Source organism: Acomys minous, assembly GCF_964271855.1.
Source record: "Acomys minous genome assembly, chromosome: 13".
NCBI lineage: Eukaryota > Metazoa > Chordata > Mammalia > Rodentia > Muridae > Acomys > Acomys minous.
The window spans coordinates 110325825-110344439 of record NC_140495.1 but is presented as its reverse complement, the minus strand read 5'-3'; the positions used below and the strand labels follow the sequence as shown (position 1 = coordinate 110344439).

General features: G+C 55.1%; 3 protein-coding genes across 13 annotated transcripts in view; all 3 read left to right on the top strand.

Moving 5' to 3' along the window:
• Positions 1–18615, top strand: part of LOC311581476 (H-2 class I histocompatibility antigen, L-D alpha chain-like) — a 104453-nt gene that overhangs the window by 21825 nt on the left and 64013 nt on the right. For 4 of the 10 annotated variants that reach the window (XM_084753754.1, XM_084753750.1, XM_084753748.1 and 1 more), the window contains exon 5: positions 5971–6087. In XM_084753754.1, coding sequence (XP_084609880.1) covers positions 5971–6087 — 117 coding nt within the window. Of the gene's footprint in view, positions 1–5970; positions 6088–6265; positions 6299–6635; positions 6684–6823; positions 7243–18615 lie in introns of those variants that run through there. The other 6 variants (XM_084753752.1, XM_084753745.1, XM_084753749.1 and 3 more) reach the window with 4 other exon arrangements.
• Positions 1–18615, top strand: part of LOC311581477 (H-2 class I histocompatibility antigen, D-B alpha chain-like) — a gene marked incomplete at its 5' end in the record, with an annotated part of 81229 nt that overhangs the window by 58094 nt on the left and 4520 nt on the right. The gene's annotated exons all lie outside the window — the stretch shown is intronic.
• The window catches only part of LOC311581480 (H-2 class I histocompatibility antigen, Q10 alpha chain-like), a 119334-nt gene continuing 103603 nt past the window's right edge, over positions 2885–18615 (top strand). The window contains exons 1-2 of one of the 2 annotated variants that reach the window (XM_084753771.1): positions 18015–18133; positions 18342–18611. In XM_084753771.1, the coding sequence (XP_084609897.1) occupies positions 18070–18133; positions 18342–18611 (334 nt within the window). In that variant the 5' untranslated portion in view covers positions 18015–18069. Of the gene's footprint in view, positions 2981–18014; positions 18134–18341; positions 18612–18615 lie in introns of those variants that run through there. The other variant, XM_084753769.1, reaches the window with a different exon arrangement.

Sequence of the window (18615 nt, the reverse complement as noted above, 5' to 3'; positions counted from 1 at the left end):
GGGGCGAGGGGTGAGGGGTGAGGAGTTAGGGATGAGGGGTGAGGGGTGAGGGGCGAGGGCTGAGGGGCGAGGGGCGAGGGGTGAGGGGTGAGGAGTTAGGGATGAGGGGTGAGGGGTGAGGGGCGAGGGCTGAGGGGCGAGGGGCGAGGGGTGAGGGGTGAGGAGTTAGGGATGAGGAGTGAGGGGTGAGGGGTGAGGGGCGAGGGGCGAGGGGCGAGGGGTGAGGGGCGAGGGGTGAGGAGTTAGGGATGAGGGGTGAGGGGCGAGGGGCGAGGGGCGAGGGGTGAGGGGTGAGGGGTGAGGAGTTAGGGATGAGGGGTGAGGGGCGAGGGGCGAGGGGCGAGGGCTGAGGGGCGAGGGGTGAGGGGTGAGGGGTGAGGAGTTAGGGATGAGGCGTGAGGGGTGAGGGGTGAGGGGCGAGGGGTGAGGGGTGAGGGGTGAGGGGTGAGGGGCGAGGGGCGAGGGGTGAGGGGCGAGGGGTGCGGGGCGAGGGGCGAGGGGTGAGGGGTGCGGGGCGAGGGGTGAGGGGTGAGGGGTGAGGGGTGAGGGGTGAGGGGTGAGGGGCGAGGGGTGAGGGGCGAGGGGTGAGGGGTGAGGGGTGAGGGGCGAGGGGCGAGGGGTGAGGGGCGAGGGGTGCGGGGCGAGGGGTGAGGGGTGAGGGGTGAGTATGAGGTCTGAGGGAAAAGGCCTCTGCCTGCAGGGACAAGGACAGCGTTTGTGGAAAACCTGTCCCTAGTCGCCTACCAGACCCCAGACCCCTCAGATACACCAGGGTTGTCCACGTTGACTACACTGAAGATTCACTGGGGATGCGTCCAGGTCCTCAAGAGCCCGCAGGGTTTCCCCTGGACTTGATCTGTAGTTTAACGGTGCTGTGCTTCCTGAGATGGCTGACCACCCACCATACCCTGGCTAGACTCTCACACGCTGCAGTGGCTGCGAGGCTGCGATGTGGGGCCAGATGGGCGTCTGCTCCACTGGTACAACCAGTTGGTCTACGAAGGCGAGGAACACCTCAACCTGAGTGAGGACCTGCGTTCTGTAGCTCAGATCTCTCTGCACAAGTCAGGAGCCCACCTGAAAAGCAGCTGCGCAGAAACACCTGGAAAAAGGGAAGAGAGGCTGCTGAGTACAGGTGCATGGGGTGGGTGGGTGGTGGATGAGGGGATGGGGGGGCAACCCCTGCCCAAGTTTCCTTTAGGCTGTTTGCTGGGAGTTTGGAGAGCAGGGATGTGAGAGCGGGAAGAGAGGACTTGGGGACTAGTGCTCCCAAGTTCTGGGAGACAGGTGAACAGGAAGGTCTTAACTCACTCCTCCCCAGAGTCCCTTGTGTTCCAGATCTTTGACCAAGATGTTTGTCTTACTGACAAGAAATTCATTTTCTCCAACAGGAGACCAATCTTTTATTTTATTTATTTTTTTAAAGATTTATATCCATGTATTATGTATACAGTGTCCTGCCGGCCAGAAGAGGGCGCCAGATCCCACTATAGATGCTTGTGAGCCACCATGAGGTTGCTGGGAATTGAACTCAGGACCTTTGGAAAAGTAGCCAGTGCTCTTAACCTCTGAGCCATCTCTCCAGCCCAAGGAGACCAATCTTTTAGTAACTGGTGGACAGGTTGTTTACTTGAGCAATGGCCCTGGACGCACAGGAAGCGTCTTCACTCAGGCCTCCTTCTGTGTCCCACACCTCAGCATCTCTGGAGTCTGACTCCAGTTTTCTGAGTCTCCTGTCCTTCACCAGAATCAGTCTACAGAGTCCTGAACCCTCCTAAGCCTCTGTCACACTCACATCCTGGAGCTACCAGGATTTTAGTGTGAGTTTCCACAGGTTTTCAGCTCTGCCCTTGCCATGTGTGAGATGGATTCCATCCTCTTGGGTGTGCAGAACTTGCTCACTCCCTTCACCTGATGGAGGAAGCAGGCAATGGACTGTGATCTGGGATTGGATGTTAAACATACTGTACACATTCATTGGTTTCCCCCCCCTCCCCCTTTCCCCCCTCCTCTCTCTCCCCTCCCCCCTCCCCTCTTACCTCTCAGTCAGCTGCTGTGTCAAGTGCAGACTGAAGAGAGTCCCAGGTACATGGGGACAGAGGAACCCTGGGGACAGCCAGCAGGAACCTGAGCCCCTTTCATGCAGCTGCCACATGAAGAAGCCACGTGACCTCATGTGACCCAGCTCTAGTGAAGCCTTGAGAAAACACAGCAAGAAAGCTGAACCGTGGCCTGGGAGACTTCCTGAGCCAGGATCGCCCACAGAGTCTTGGTGTCACAGACTGTGGGAAGTAATCAGTGGTTGGTGTCTCCAGATGCTGAGCTTGGCTGCCTGCTACACAGCAGAGGATGACTGGGGAGCTCAGTTCTCCCTCACTCTCCCCTGCAGGTCCCAGGACTCTGGGTTTTTGGGGGGGGGTCTTGGGGGGTTGTTTTTATTTCTAGCTTTGTTTTGGGTTTTGTTTTTTTTCGAGACAGAGTTTCTCTGTGTAGCCTTGGCTGTCCTGGTCCTGCTTTGAGGATCAGGCTCTCCTTGAACTCCCAGCAATCCACCTGCCTCTGCCTCCTGGAGCGCTGGGATTAAAGGCCTGTGCCACCACTGCCTGGCAATCTGGCCTACTATCAATCCTAAACTATTATAAGGCTGTATTCTTATCATTCTGTTTCAATTTTACGTGTTTAGTGCAAAGTTTTAGTCTTCAGCAGAGGTCTGGGGTGAGGAAGCCCATCTCCCCAGTTTCAATTCTGCTCCTAACCTGTGTCAGCCTCTTCTGCCTGGACACTGATGACAAGTCTGCATCTCACCCCTATTGGGTAGCGCGATCCTGGGGACCAACCAGCATTGCCGAGGGCACCGGTTATAAAGTCCACGCAGCTGGCGGGACTCAGACTCGCGCCCGGATCCCAGATGGGGCGATGGCGCCGCGCATGCTGCTCCTGCTGCTGGCGGCCGCCCTGGCCCCGACCCAGACCCGCGCAGGTGAGTGCGGGGTCGGGAGGGAAACGGACTCTGCGGGGAGCGGGGGGGGGGACACCGGGGAAGCCGCGTCCCCGCGTCGCCCACCAGACCCTCCGCCCCCTGCTCCACCCGCGTCCCGAGCCCCGCGCCCTGCTCCCCTCCTGGCCCGCGCACCTGCTCGGGGTCCCGGGAGGAGGTCGGGGTCTCACCGCGCGCCGCCCCCAGGCTCACACTCGCTGCGTTATTTCGCCACCGCCGTGTCCCGGCCCGGCCTCGGGGAGCCCCGGTTCATGGAAGTCGGCTACGTGGACGACACGGAGTTCGTGCGCTACGACAGCGACGCGGAGACTCGGAGATATGAGCCGCGGGCGCAGTGGATGGAGCGGGAGGGGCCGGAGTATTGGGAGAGGAACACACAGATCGCCATGAAAGCCGAGAAAATTTTCCGAGTGAACCTGAGGACCGCGCTCGGCTACTACAACCAGAGCGAGGGCGGTGAGTGACCGCGGTCACAGCTCACGTCCCCTCCACGTCCCGACACCGGGGCCGAGACGCCCAGGTCCCAAGTCCGAGGATCGGGAGGAAAAACGCGAGCGGGGACGGTTTCCCTTTCGGTTTTGAGGCGTCCGCGGGTGGGCGGGGCCGCGGGGCGTGGATGGTCACGTGGGGACAGGTGCGCCGGGCTGACCGCGGGGTCCCGCAGGTTCTCACACCTTCCAGCGAATGTCTGGCTGTGAGGTGGGGTCGGACGGGCGCCTCCTCCGCGGGTACCTTCAGTATGCTTATGATGGCCGCGATTACATCGCCCTGAACGAAGACCTGACATCATGGGCGGCAGCAGACTCGGCAGCGCAGATCACAAGGCGCAGGTGGGAGCAGGCTGGTGATGCCGAGAAACTAAAGGCCGAACTGGAGGGTCGGTGTGTGCACTGGCTCCGCAGATACCTGGAGACCGGGAAGGAGACGCTGCTGCGCACAGGTGCAGGGGCTGTGGGCTCCTCCTCCCTCTGCCCTCAGCTCAGTCCTGAGGAACCTCAGCTGGGATGACGCCCCTGTCTCTAGGGAAACAGTGTCGGGGTCTCCTGATCAGCATCACAGACTCCCTTGGTGTCTTTTCTTTCCCATTCGTTATCTTTCGTGCCTTTTTCTCTTTCTTTTCTTTTTTTCTTTTTTCTTTTTTTTTCTTTTCTTTCTTTCTTTCCTTTTTTTTTTTTTTTTGTCTTTTGAGACAGGGTTTCTCTGTGTAGCCCTGGCTGTCCTGGACTCCCTTTGTAGACCAGGTTGGTCTCGAACTCACAGCGAACCACCTGCCTCTGCGTCCCCAGTGCTGGGATTACAGGCTTTTGCCACCAGGCCTGTCTCATTTCTCTTTTCGTTTTTGCTTGTTTGCTTTTCTTGTTTTTGAGACAGGGTTTCTCTGTGTAGGCTTGGCTGTCCTGGAACTCTTCTCTGCAGGTCAGGCTGGCTTCAAACTCATAGAGATCTGCCTGGCTCTGTGTGCCTACCGATTGATGGGACTAAAGACTTGTGCCACCATGGTCCAGATAGGTTCCTCAGTTTCTTGAAGTTTTCAAATAATACGTTCTCCAAATCCTTGTGTGTTGAGTTTACATCCCTTCCACACCCCAATTCTATCTAATCCTAGAATGCTCACATGAGCACTTATGGGGTGCCCTGGACAAGTACTAAATAGAAGAATTTCTTATCTCCCTCTCTTTCTGCCTTTTTTTTTTTTTTTTGGTTTTGGTTTTTTGTTTTGTTTGTTTATTTGGTTTGGTTTGGTTTTGGAGACAGGGTTTCTGTGTAGCCTTGACTGTCCTGGGCTCACTTTGTAGCCCAGGCTGGCCTCGAACTCATAGAGATCTGCCCCAACGAGCTGCAGTGCTCCTCCTAGTGAGTCATTGATCTTCCTCAGAGACAGGGCTTCTGCAATGGAGGACTGGAGTGAGAGGGAAGACCCACTCCCCCTGTGAGCTGCTGTGTTCCCAGTGGGTGCTGCACTGGGCCCACAGCACACTTCAGGGATCCTGTGTGACTTGCCTTGTATCTGTCCCCCCAGGGACAGGGGCTGGGAGTCATTTTCTCTGACTGAGTGTGAGAGATTCCCCACATTTCTGCTGCACACTCTGGAGATGACTGTTCACTAGGACAGACAATGCATGCTGGTCAGCAAGATGGACACATGCTTGTGCCTCAATGGTGGCAGCAGCAGTTGGGGGCAACCTTCATGTAGCCCCTGCCACTATTTTCCTATTTTGATATGAATTCAAATGCATATTAAATTAATTATTTTCTGTTCCTTCCATTCTTCTACTATGTATCTTAAGCTATAGAACATCTCATGAACAAAACAAAACAAAACAAAACAAACAAACAAACAAAAAGCACACTCACCAACTGGCTCATGTGGAGTCCCTCTTAGCTTCTGAGTTCCACCTCCCTGGGAAAATGTGCAGTTCTGTGCTGAGGGGACCAGCTCTGCCTGCAGGTCACTAGTGTGGTGACAGTCCAAGTGTTCAAACAGCCACATAGTTCAGTGTGTCATTGAATTAATGTTGTCTCTGCAGATTTCAGTTTATCTTGTTGATTGTGGAAATTCATAATCTCCCACAGACCCCCCAAAGGCACATGTGACCCATCACCCTAGCCCTGAAGGTGGCTTCACCCTGAGGTGCTGGGCCCTGGGCTTCTACCCTGCTGACATCACCCTGACATGGCAGCTGAATGGGGAAGAACTGACCCAGGACATGGAACTTGTGGAGACCAGGCCTGGAGGGGATGGAACCTTCCAGAAGTGGGCAGCTGTGGTGGTGCCTTCTGGGAAGGAGCAGAATTACACATGCCATGTGGTGCATGAGGGTCTGCGTGACCCCTTCACCCTGAGATGGGGTAAGGAGGGTGTGGGTGCAGAGCTGGGCTCAGGGAAAGCTGGAGCCTTCTGCAGCCCCTGAGCAGGTCAGGGCTAAGAGCTGGGGTCAGGACCCTCACCTTCCCTTGCTTTCCCTTCCCAGAGCCTCCTGAGTCCAAGGTCCCCATCATGGCAATCATTGCTGTTCTGGTTGTCCTTGGAGCTGTGGCCATCATTGTGGCTGTGGTGGCTGTTGTGAGGAAGAGGAGGAGAAACAGAGGTAGGAGAGGGCAGGGCCTGGGTTTTCTCTCAGCCCCTTTTAGAAGTGTGCTCTGCCTCATTAATGGGAAACACCTGCACACCCTCATGGCTCCTGTCTCTAGCTTGGGCTGCTGTCAGTTTTGGAAACTTCTAGAGCCTGGGTCTTCCCTGGTCTCTCACAGCTTTTCTTCTCACAGGTGAAAAAGGAGGGGACTATGCTCCAGCTCTAGGTAAGTGTGGGGGCCAGGATTGTCCCTGAGTCCCTTGGGGTGAAGCTGGAGATGGTGGGGAGCTCAGCCAGCCAATGATAGTCCCTCCAGCAAAATCTTTTTTAAATGTTTACTTACTCATTATTATGTATACAGTGCTCTGCCTGCATGTACAAGGGTAGGCCAGAAGAGGGCGCCAGATCACATTATAGATGGCGGTGAGGTGCCATGTGGTGGCTGGGAATTGAACTCAAGACCTCTGGAACAGCAGTCAGTGCTCTTAACTTCTGAGCCATCTCTCGAGCCCAGCAAATTCTCTTGAGCCCTGTTTGTACCTTGTAATTATTTTTTTCCCTAGGGAATGTCAGCAGCCGGAACTCTGATGAGTCTCTTCCTGCTTGTAAAGGTGACACTCTAGGGCCTGATTCGGGGAGGGACAAAGTGGACATGATTGGGACTCAGGGACTCCCAGAATGTCCCTTGAGTGAGCGGTGGGCTGTTGGGATGCTGTCCTCACAGTGGTTGTCCCTGACTCTCCTTCTCTAGCGTGAAGACAGCTGCCTGGAGTGGACTGAGGGACAGACCATGTGTTCAGGTCCCTCCTGTGACATCCAGAGCCCTCAGTTCTCCTTAGCAACAGTGTCTGATGCTCCCTGTGATCCTATGGGCTCCATGTGAAGAAGTGGGGAGCCCAGCCCTGCACACCAGGACCCTCTCCCTGCACTGCCTGTGCTCCCTTCCACAGCCAACCTTCCTGGTCCAGCAGGCAGGAGGGGACATCTCCATCCTGTCAGCTGCCTGCTGCCCTGAGCTGCAGCTCCTCATGTCCCAACTGAGGGGGACTGAATGTGGACTTGATTGTTCATGTCCTTCACTTGAGTGGTTGTTTGTCAGGTAAATAAAAGTATTGAGAATTCTTACACTATTGTTTAAGAAATAAGTGGCAGATGGAGAACCTTCCAGAATCTGTGTCCCGTGCTGCGTGTCCATGGGGCAGGAGGAGCCTGTGGGATCTGAGTGTGCATGCGCCATGTCAGGTGGAGCTCAGTCCACGTGCACTTGGAGCTGGTGTGATCACTCCTCAGCCCTGTCCTCCTGGGCTCTTTTGTCCTAGTCTCTGGGTAGAGCCACAAGCTGACAGACTGTGATGACAGGATTACAGGGAGGGTGAACCTTGTCCTGTGTCCTGGATTAGGAGCCTCCAGGCTCTGTCAGGCTTGCCCAGGCTCCATTCTGGCTGCAGCTTTTCTCCCCAGCCTTTGTCTTTAGCTCCTGTCTTTTCAGTCTGTATGGAGGGTGAGGCCTGTTCCTGTCCCTGTGTGTGGTGCCTGTCTCATTGTCCTCTGGGGTGTGACAGCAGTAGGAGGTGCTTCTCCTGTCCTTGTCTCACCAAGGCCCCTGAGCTCAGGGGATGGATTTCAGTGTCCTGAGCCCCTGTCTCCTTCCAGGGCTGTTTCCTGGGGTTTCCCCACCCCATCCTCTGTCAGGCTTTCAGAACCTAACCCTTGTGTAGGATGGGCAGGAAAGCCTGATCCTCAGGGTCTCAACTTGGATCTGCTCTGCTCCCTCTGCCTCCCTGGCCATGGGAACCCAGGTGCTCATAGGGAATCCAGCGGTGTGTGTGGCTGGGAAAGTGGAGCAGGACCACAGTAGCTGTGGGAATATTGGGAACAACAGGTGCTGGCCTTGGAGTGAGGAAGGGGCACATCTCAGTGCAGCTGAGAAGCTGACTGAAGCAGTGAAGAATTTTCCAGGCAGTGGGTGAGAAAAGCTTTAATTCTGGCACTCAGGAGACACAGAGGCAGGAAAACCACTATGAATTCCAAGCCAGCCTGGTCCAGGACAGACAGGGCCACACAGAGAAATCCTGTCTCAAAGCACCAACTCCCTGTCCCCACTGGGAATACGACAAAATCTTAATACTTAATCAAAGGAGAATCAGTTATGTTCAAAGCAATGATACAAAGTCATCAGTAGGTGGTCTATTTATTCTGTTAGTTTTGTGTTTCTTTGGTTAGTTTTGGTCTTTCAAGACTAGGTGTCTCTTGTAGCCCTGGCTATACTGGAGTCACTTTGTAGGCTAAGCTGGTTCAAACTCACAGGGATGTGGCTGCCTCTGCCCCCAGTTCCAGTGCTGGGTTAAAGGCATGTGCTACCACTCTGGGCTAGTCTGTTAGTTTTAAACATTGTTAAGAAACTGGAAATTGGCTGGGCACGGTGGCAATGGCCTGTAATCTCAGCACTCAGGGAGGCAGAGGCAGGTGGATAGCTTTAAGTTCAAGCCTGGCTACAAAATGAGTCCAGGACAGCCAGGACTACACAGAGAAACCCTGTCTCAAAAAAAAAAAAAAATTCAATCAATCAAGAAAAGAAAGAGGGCTGGAGAGACGGCTCAGAGGTTAAGAGCACTGTTTGTTCTTCCAAAGGTCCTGAGTTCAATTCCCAGCAACCACATGGTGGCTCACAACCATCTATAATGAGATCTTGCGCCCTCTTCTGGCTTGCAAGCATATGTGCTGTCAAAACACTGTATATGTAATAAATAAATCTGTTTTTTTTTTTTTTTTTTTTTTTTTGGTTTTTCGAGACAGGGTTTCTCTGTGTAGCCTTGGCTGTCCTGGACTCACTTTGTAGTCCAGGCTGGCCTTGAACTCACAGCGATCTGCCTGCCTCTGCCTCCTGAGTGCTGGGATTAAAGGCATGCGCCACCACGCCCAGCAAATAAATCAATCTTAAAAAGAGAAAAGAGAAGAAAGGAAAAGAAAAAAAAAGAAAGGAAGGAAAAGAAGACAAAAAAGAAAAAAGGAACAGGAGGGTCTGGAGAGATGGCTCAGAGGTTAAGAGCACTGTCTGCCCTTCCAAAGATCCTGAGTTCAATTCCTGGCAACCACATGGTGACTCACAACCATCTTTATGAGATTTGGTACCCTCTTCTGGTGTGCAGGTGTACATGCAAGCAGAACACTGTATATAAATAAATAAATAAATCTCTAAAAAAAGGAAAAAGAGACTAGAAATTGGCCTTTTATGTATTTGTAGCTTTAAAAATGTATCTGTGTGTTTCTATGTTCACAAACACACACACAAACTGTCACCCAAGCAAGCACACATGATCTCCAGCACACAGGGATTGCTATGCCACAAGTTAAAGGGCAGTAGGTGGGGCTGAGGCAGCCTGTTAACTGTGGGGCCACAGGGTGGAGACAGCAAGCAGAGCAGCTGTCACAGTCAGTTCCTCAGCTCAGGGGCTGGGGTCCCCCAGGCTGGGGAGCTGGTCAGTGTCTTGGAACATAGTGGAAGAAAACAAAAACTGCATCTGAGAAAAGAATGTGTCCCTATTAACAGAGGAATGAAGGAGAGACAAACCTGTTTTTTGTTATGACCCCAAGTGTGGGATTGGACCGGTCTTGTGAGAACAGATGAGGTTAACCCACTAGAAGATAAACCACCTAGTCGGGGAGCTTGATTGTTGCCAGCTGAAAAAAATCCCTGAACAGACTCTGGGAGGAGATATGTAAATGAGCCCAGAACTGGAGGCGGGGCCTTTGGAGACTTGGGATAGTTTTGGCTGTTCATTGCTCCCCTTTGGGATTCAGGACTGCTGAGGTTCTGGTTCTGGTTACTCTAGGTTCGATCAGAAGAAATCCTGCTGATTACACCAGGAGAATTGTTCCTTGGAACTGATATCCTTATTGTATTATTTATTGTTATTTATTGTATTATTTAAACCTCTTCCTATTGTTTAGGTTAGTCGGGTTATAAATGACTTACGGTTGGTTAACAAGTTCATAATAAAATATATTTGTTAAGAAAAAAGTAGCCTATAGAGGAACATCTTTAAAACTCAGAGCACACCAAGGTTGGGGATCTAAGAACTGGGGTTCCCAGTGGACCAAGGAGAGGGGCAGACTTTCCAGAGGGCTCTGGACAGCCTGTGAAGCCAGGGCCACTGCAGCAGGGCTCAGGGAAGGAGCCACTTCAAGGGCTGCAGGGGGGAAGCAGCAGCCACACCCCTCCCTCCCTCCCTCCCTCCTTTCTTCTGTCACTCTTCCTCTCTCCCTCCAGCTCTCTTGCCCTCCTGCCCTGTAGCCATCTTTTTCTCTCTCTGTGAGTGGCTCTGGGGAAGCCAGCCACTGTGTCAACAGCAGCCACAAGAAGGACCCAGACAAGTAGCAGAGGACTCCTCGGGGCCGCAAGCCAGAACCTGAGTGGTTTCCAGCTGCCATGTGAGGAAGCCATGTCTCCGAGACCCCAGCTCTTATGAACACAGTGTTGAAATCATTCTGTTTCAGTGTTTAAGTGCCGGCCTGGATAGGGAAGCCCAGGTTCGAGGGCTTAGCTTGTCCATCTCCTAATTGGTGTCAGGTCCTTGTGGACAATAAGTTGACAGTTAGCTCTTACCACCTCTGGGCACTGAAATCCTGAAGAACCAACCGCTGAGGTCCCTAGTTATAAAGCCTGTACAGACTCAAACCTGCTCAGCACATTTCTAGTTTGGCAGGTGGCAGCAGGAAATGCTGCTCCTACTGCTGGCCGCTGCCCCTACCCAGACTCAGGCTGGTGAGTGTGAGGTCAGGGGGGAAAGTGATTCTGCAACTCTGTGGGGAGGGACCACAACAGGGAACCAGAATGCCCCTCCCCCAGCCCTCTTCTTCACCTTGGACCCAAAGCAGGCGCCCTGCTCACCTCTGGGCCCTCGCACCTGCCCAAGGTGCCAGGAGGAGGGTCAGGGTCTCACCAGGCGCCTCCCTCAGGCGCACACATCTGACGTATTCCCACAGGGCCTCGGTACATGGAAGTCGGCTATGTGGATGACAAGGAGTCCCTGGCTTCAACAGCAACTTGGAGACTCAGAGATATGAGCGGTGCCCGCCATAGATAGAGCAGGAGTATTGGGAGCTGGAGATGCATTTTATCCCCATTTAGACCTTATAACATGGATACAGGTGTGGAAGGATCATATGACAGCCCACAAATATGGACAACTTCTCTCATTCATGTAACAGTTAAAAAGGGGCTTGAGGGACCCGGAGAGATGGCTCAAAGGTTAAGTGCACTGACTTCTCTGTCCAAAAGTCCTGAGTTCAATTCCCAGCAACCACATGGTGGCTCACAGCCATCTATAATGAGACCTTGTGCCTTCTTCTGTCATGCAGATGTACATGAAAACAGAACACTGTATACATAATAAATAAATGTAATTTAAATACAGGGGGAAACTTGAGCAAAGGGCTTGCTGACTTCCAACAGAGGGCACCAAATCCAGAGCTGCCTTGGTGCTCCAGTTTGTCCCATCCAAAGCCACCACCTCCTGCAGTGAAGACACCACAGGGGGAGACTGGCCAGCCTTGAGGCAGACCAGACACCCAGGAGGCAAAGGAGGTGACTGCAGCCAGAGGACCAGCTTTGGGTCCCTAGGCCTCCGTGCAGGTTCCCGCCAGAATCACACTATGGAGCTGTGGTCTTGGTGGCTCTCAGAGGGCACACTTGGAACAGACTGGGCAGGGAACTGGGGGAGGCGTGTGGGCACCACATGTCGCACCCCCACACACTTAAACCTGCAGGCCTCAGACATGGGGCCCTGGAGCAAGACCACTGCTTTAGTGACCCAGCAAGAAGGCACAGCGGGAACTGGGAGCATGGGCCATGGCAGCACCTGATTCCCATGAGCACCTGGAGGCCTCAGCAGGTGGCACAGTTGGCACTGGGTTTGTGAGCTCAGGAGGAGCTGAGGTGCCCTTAGCTCAGCACTGGCAGGCCACACAGCCACCATGGCGTGCAGATCCCTGATGCACACAGACCTGTCCACGGAGCTCTGAGGTGAGAGGACAGGACACAGCCTCGTGTATCCTGGTGAGAGGAGACAACTTTGCCTCAGATTCTCATCCTGGATCTCGGTGCCTTCTCCATGCAGCAGGCACCAGAGTGAAGCCAGCGGCACTGCCACCGAGGTCTTCTGGTCCTGCACAACTGAGCTGCATGGCATGAGCAACACCTGCCCCCCAACCTGCCAGGAGCTGACCCCACACTGGCACTCAGCCTGGAGATCAACCAGAACCCCATCCCGACTCCCCCAGTGTGCTTGGGCAGCACCACCTGCATCTGATGCCTAAGCCGCCACCTTATGTACGGGATGCAGGAGCCTTCAGGGCAGTTGCACAGCGCCCTGAGGACCACACCTGCCACTGGGGCTTCAGCTTGGCCTACATTCTGCTGGGCCAGCACCTCATGGCCAGAGAGGACCATGACCAGTTTGAACTGCCTGCTCCAGGAAGGATTTTGACACAGACCCAGTACAATGTAGGGGAGAAGAGGGTCTCTGAGTTCCTGGTTTACATAATTCAGACCTTTGACCTGGGCTACTGAGTTCTCACCCACTAGCTTTCCAGCCTTGGATCCTTGATACTTCAGCAACTGAGAAGAGATGCCCCCGAGACTTCCTGGCAGCACTGTAGACACCTGTTTCTCCCACAGGGCTTCAAGAAGGCCGCCAAGCTAGCAAAAGCCATGAACAATCTACCTCCTTCCAGACCACAAGGTCTGCAGGTGCATCCAGCTGCAGGAGATGGCTGTGGATACCCAGAAGCTGAGGTCAAAGTTGACAGCAGAGAGGACCTCCCTCCTCTCATCCTCCTGGTGCATTTCCTCATGAACTCCTGGCTCTGCAAGGCCCCAGTGGCCCAGGGGAACCCATTGCTTGCTCTGCCTGCTGTGGTCCACATTGCTGACCTGAGCTGGCCACAGAGCATGGAGTGAGGCTTGAACACCGAGAAAATCAAAGAGAGGTTCCCGTGTGAGAGGTGCCCTGTGGGTGGCCACAGTGACTATGAAGTAGTGTGAACCCCGAAGCTCTGCAGAGCGTGAAGTAAGTGCAGATGGGGGAGGGAGGTCTCTGGTCACCCCACCATTGAAGACAGACAGTGAGGGAAAGAAGCAGACACAGCCTGAGAAGCCAGTCACCTCAGCCCTGACCAGGACACTCTGTCCTGCATGTGCATCAACGCTGCTGCCTCCTGCACCTGGCAGGGCTGCTGCCACAACACTGCCTGAGAGAAGAAGCCACACAGCCCTGGAGTTCTTAGAACCCTCTCCTTAGTGTTTCCAAGCAGTAGCTCGGAGGCTTCTGAGGTTAGAGTTTGCAGTGAGCAAGATACCAAGAATTGGTATCTGCCACTCAGGTGGAGCCTGGGAGGACCTGCTGAGGTGCCATGCTGTTATCTGCCCCCTCAGATGAAGCCCATGAGGAGCAGCTGTTGGTGACCTGGGAGAGAACTGTGAGGGCCTTGGTGGGAGGAAGTGCAGTCTTCTCGGGGAGTGGGGTGTGGAAATGTGGCTCTGACCTGATTGAATGAAGGCTGAAGGGACATTTTCTATTAGTGTTTTGTCAGACATGACAGGGGCACTTACCTGAGGGACCATATGTGGCCTTGGAATAGGAGTGACAGAGAGAGACAGAGAGAGAGAGAGAGAGAGACAGACAGACAGACAGACAGACAGACAGACAGACAGACAGAGAGACAGACACACAGGGAGAAGCAGAGACAGAGAGAGGTCCTTTTGTCTAGCAGAAGGGTGGAGTGCTGTGACACAGGATGCCCCCAGGAGTGGACTTTCCTCTGTCCTCAATACAAAATAGAGGCCTGGTTCTACATTTGGGAAGAAGATGTGAGACAAGGACCTTTGTGCACACGCAGCCCCGAGACACAAGGCCACCCTGACAGGGGTTCCATGGCACGTGTGCAGAGAAATAGGTGTGGTGGGGCACGCGTGCACACCAGCAAGGCAGCCGGTTAGGCCAGGCTAGTGTCCATGGTGAGTTCCAGGTGAGCTAAGTTTACATAGTGAGGCCTTGTCTCAAAATAAATGAATAAATACATAGATAAAAATAAAAGCAAAAACAGTTTTTAAAAAAAGAAAGAAAGGAAACATGTGTGTGAGGGACGCTGTTGCCTGGGTAAGCTGCAGCCAGGAGGTGAGGAGTCAGGGCAGGGGGTGTCAGCTGTCCCCCCAGGCCTGACCTGCTGTGTGCTCTGAGGTCATGGGCCACCTGGGGAAGGTGATATGTGATTGTAGAAGTAGGGACAGAACTAGGAGGACAATCATGAGAGTCACAGTAGCTAAGGGTGACACATAGGGTGACTTCAGGAAGATGAGTTAAGGGCTCTCATCACCGAGACTGTGTTCTGGGTAAGCCCTGGGACGCGGGTCTCACTCCCTCGGTTTAGTGACCTTTGGGTAACTGAGGTCTGAAAATAACAAGTCAAACACTACAGAACAAAAGACACATTTTACATTTGGACCTTTCTACCTAATGAAATGAAATCTCTGCCCTGCCAGTCTACACCACCTGGTGTAAGAATCACCCCACGTCCCGTGTCTGCGCTGTCCCTGCTGCACAGGACAAAGTACTTAGGAGCCAACTCAGCTATCAGACTCACTGTCCCCCAGCCTGCACCGTCCAGGGCTGCCTTCTCTCATGAGCACACGTGTGAGTGCAGGACACTTTATTGCCTCTTACAATAAAGAGAAGCATCTCCCCACTGCATTCCAGACCAACTCGGGCCACCACACTGGACTAGGGTGTGGAGGTGCCAAGAGCAAAACAACTGCCCTTATCCTGAAGTCCCTGCTCTTGGTTACCATAGGACAGGTTCTAGGACAGGCTCCAGTAGACCATGTCATACACAGGGCACAGTGCAGAGAAAGGAGTGGGGACAAAATCCCAAGTCCCCAGAAGTGGCTTTCAGGGTCTGAGTGCCAGAGGTGGGGCTTGGGTTTGGATGTGCAGACTTGTGCTTTCACTTCCTGCTACCCCCGCCCCAGTCAGTCTGCACAGCAACAGCATCAACACCTCACACTCCCATTGGGCACAGGTTTGTAGGGGCCGCAATAAATGTAGCTGGGATTCCAGCTACAAAGGTTTGAGGGACTGTGCTTGGATCCCCTTAACCCTGAGGATGGGGACCCTGGTGCCCTGTGCCCTCCTCCTCCTGCTGCTGGTGCTGCTGCTGCCCTGGCCCCAATCCAGACCTGCAGGGGTGAGGGGCGAGGGGCGAGGGGCGAGGGGTGAGGAGTTAGGGATGAGGGATGAGGGGCAAGGGGCGAGGGGCGAGGGCTGAGGGGCGAGGGGGGAGGGGTGAGGGGTGAGGGTGAGGGGCGAGGGGCGAGGGCTGAGGGGCGAGGGCTGAGGGGCGAGGGGCGAGGGGCGAGGGGGGAGGGGTGAGGGGTGAGGGGTGAGGGGCGAGGGCTGAGGGGCGAGGGGCGAGGGGCGAGGGGCGAGGGGTGAGGGGTGAGGGTGAGGGGCGAGGGGCGAGGGCTGAGGGGTGAGGGGCGAGGGGCGAGGGGGGAGGGGGGAGGGGTGAGGGGTGAGGGGCGAGGGGTGAGGGGTGAGGCTGAGGGGTGAGGGGCGAGGGGCGAGGGGTGAGGGGTGAGGGGTGAGGCTGAGGGGTGAGGGGCGAGGGGCGAGGGGTGAGGGGTGAGGGGTGAGGGGTGAGGGGCGAGGGGTGAGGGGTGAGGCTGAGGGGTGAGGGGCGAGGGGCGAGGGGTGAGGGATGAGGGGTGAGGGTGAGGGGCGAGGGCTGAGGGGTGAGGCTGAGGGGTGAGGGGCGAGGGGCGAGGGGTGAGGGGTGAGGGGTGAGGGGTGAGGGGCGAGGGGTGAGGGGTGAGGGTGAGGGGCGAGGGGTGAGGGGTGAGGCTGAGGGGCGAGGGGCGAGGGGCGAGGGGCGAGGGGCGAGGGGCGAGGGGTGAGTATGAGGTCTGAGGGAAAAGGCCTCTGCCTGCAGGGACAAGGACAGCGTTTGGGGAAAATCTGTCCCTAGTTGCCTACCAGACCCCAGACCCCACAGATACACCAGGGTCGTCCACGTTGACTGCACTGAAGATTCACTGGGGATGCGTCCAGGTCCTCAAGAGCCCGCAGGGTTTCCCCTGGACTTGATCTGTAGTTTAACGGTGCTGTGCTTCCTGAGATGGCTGACCACCCACCATACCCTGGCTAGACTCTCACACGCTGCAGTGGCTGCGAGGCTGCGATGTGGGGCCAGATGGGCGTCTGCTCCACTGGTACAACCAGTTGGTCTACGAAGGCGAGGAACACCTCAACCTGAGTGAGGACCTGCGTTCTGTAGCTCAGATCTCTCTGCACAAGTCAGGAGCCCACCTGAAAAGCAGTTGCGCAGAAACACCTGGAAAAAGGGAAGGAGAGGCTGCTGCGCACAGGTGCATGGGGTGGGTGGGTGGTGGACGAGGGGATGGGGGGGCAACCCCTGCCCAAATTTCCTTTAGGCTGTTTGCTGGGAGTTTGGAGAGCAGGGATGTGAGAGCGGGAAGAGAGGACTTGGGGACTAGTGCTCCCAAGTTCTGGGAGACAGGTGAACAGGAAGGTCTTAACTCACTCCTCCCCAGAATCCCTTGTGTTCCAGACCTTTGACCAAAATGTTTGTCTTACTGACAAGAAATTCATTTTTTCCAACAGGAGACCAATCTTTTATTTATTTTTTAAAGATTTATATCCATGTATTATGTATACAGTGTCCTGCCGGCCAGAAGAGGGCGCCACATCCCACTATAGATTGTTGTGAGCCACCATGTGGTTGCTGGGAATTGAACTCAGGACCTTTGGAAGAGCAGCCAGTGCTCTTAACCTCTGAGCCATCTCTCCAGCCCAAGGAGACCAATCTTTTAGTAACTGGTGGACAGGTTGTTTACTTGAGCAATGGCCCTGGACGCACAGGGAGCTTCCTCACTCAGGCCTCCTTCTGTGTCCCACACCTCAGCATCTCTGGAGTCTGACTCCACTTTTCTGAGTCTCCTGCCCTTCACCAGAATCAGTCTACAGAGTCCTGAACCCTCCTAAGCCTCTGTCACACTCACATCCTGGAGCTACCAGGATTTTAGTGTGAGTTTCCACAGGTTTGCATGTCTGCCCTTGCCAGGCGTGAGATGGATTCCATCCTCTTGGGTGTGCAGAACTTGCTCACTCCCTTCACCTGATGGAGGAAGCAAGCAGGAGGGACTGTGATCTGGGATTGGATGTTAAACATACTGTACACATTCATTCGTTCCCCCCTCTCCCCTTCCCTCCCTCCTCTCTCTCCCCTCCCCTCTCCCCTCTTACCTCTCAGCCAGCTGCTGTGTCAATGCAGTCTCAAGAGAGTCCCAGGTACATGGGGACAGAGGACCCTGGGGACAGCCAGCAGGAACCTGAGCCCCTTTCATTCAGCTGCCACATGAAGAAGCCACGTGACCTCATGTGACCCAGCTCTAGTGAAGCCTTGAGAAAACACAGCAAGAAAGCTGAACCGTGGCCTGGGAGACTTCCTGAGCCAGGATCGCCCAGAGAGTCTTGGTGTCACACACTGGGAAGTAATCAGTGGTTGGTGTCTCCAGATGCTGAGCTTGGCTGCCTTGCTACACAGCAGAGGATGACTGGGGAGCTCAGTTCTCCCTCAGTCTCCTGTGCAGGTCCCAGGACTCTGAAAGTCCCGGATATCAAAGAGGAGGAATGATCTGGCCTTTCCATCAGCCCTGAGCTATTACAAGGCCGCATTCTTATCATTCGGTTCCAATTGTAAGTGTTTAGTGTAAAGTTTTAGTGTCCAGTCCAGGTCTGGGGTGGGGAAGCCAGTGTGTGTCAGGTACTTCTTCTGCCGGGACACTGATGACATGTACTCAGTTCTCAACCCCTAATGGATGGCGCGATCCTGGGGAACCATTCAGGTTCGCCGTGGGCATAGGTTACAAAGTCCACGCAGACCTCGGGACTCAGACTCGCCCTGATCCCAGATGGGTCGATGGCGCTGAGCACGCTGCTCCTGCTGCTGGTGGCCGCCCTGGCCCCGTCCCAGACCCGCGCGGGTGAGTGCGGGGTCGGGAGAGAAACGGATTCTGCGGGGAGGCGGAGGGGAGGGGGACACCGGGGAAGCCGCGTCCCCGCATCGCCTACCAGACCCTCCGCCCCCTGCTCCACCCGCGTCCCGAGCCCCGCGCCCTGCTCCCCTCCCGTCCCGCGCACCTGCCCGGGGTACCGGGAGGAGGTCGGGGTCTCACCGCGCGCCGCCCCCAGGCTCACACTCGCTGCGGTATTTCCACACTGTCGTGTCCCGGCCCGGCCTCGGGGAGCCCCGGTTCATCTCTGTCGGCTACGTGGACGACACGGAGTTCCTGCGCTTCGACAGCGACGCGCAGACTCCGAGATATGAGCCGCGCGCGCAGTGGATGGAGCAGGAGGGGCCGGAAGTTTTGGAGAAGCAGACACAGATCGCCAAGAACAATCAGAGGACTTTCCGAAGGAACCTGAGGACCCTGCGCGGCTACTACAACCAGAGCGAGGGCGGTGA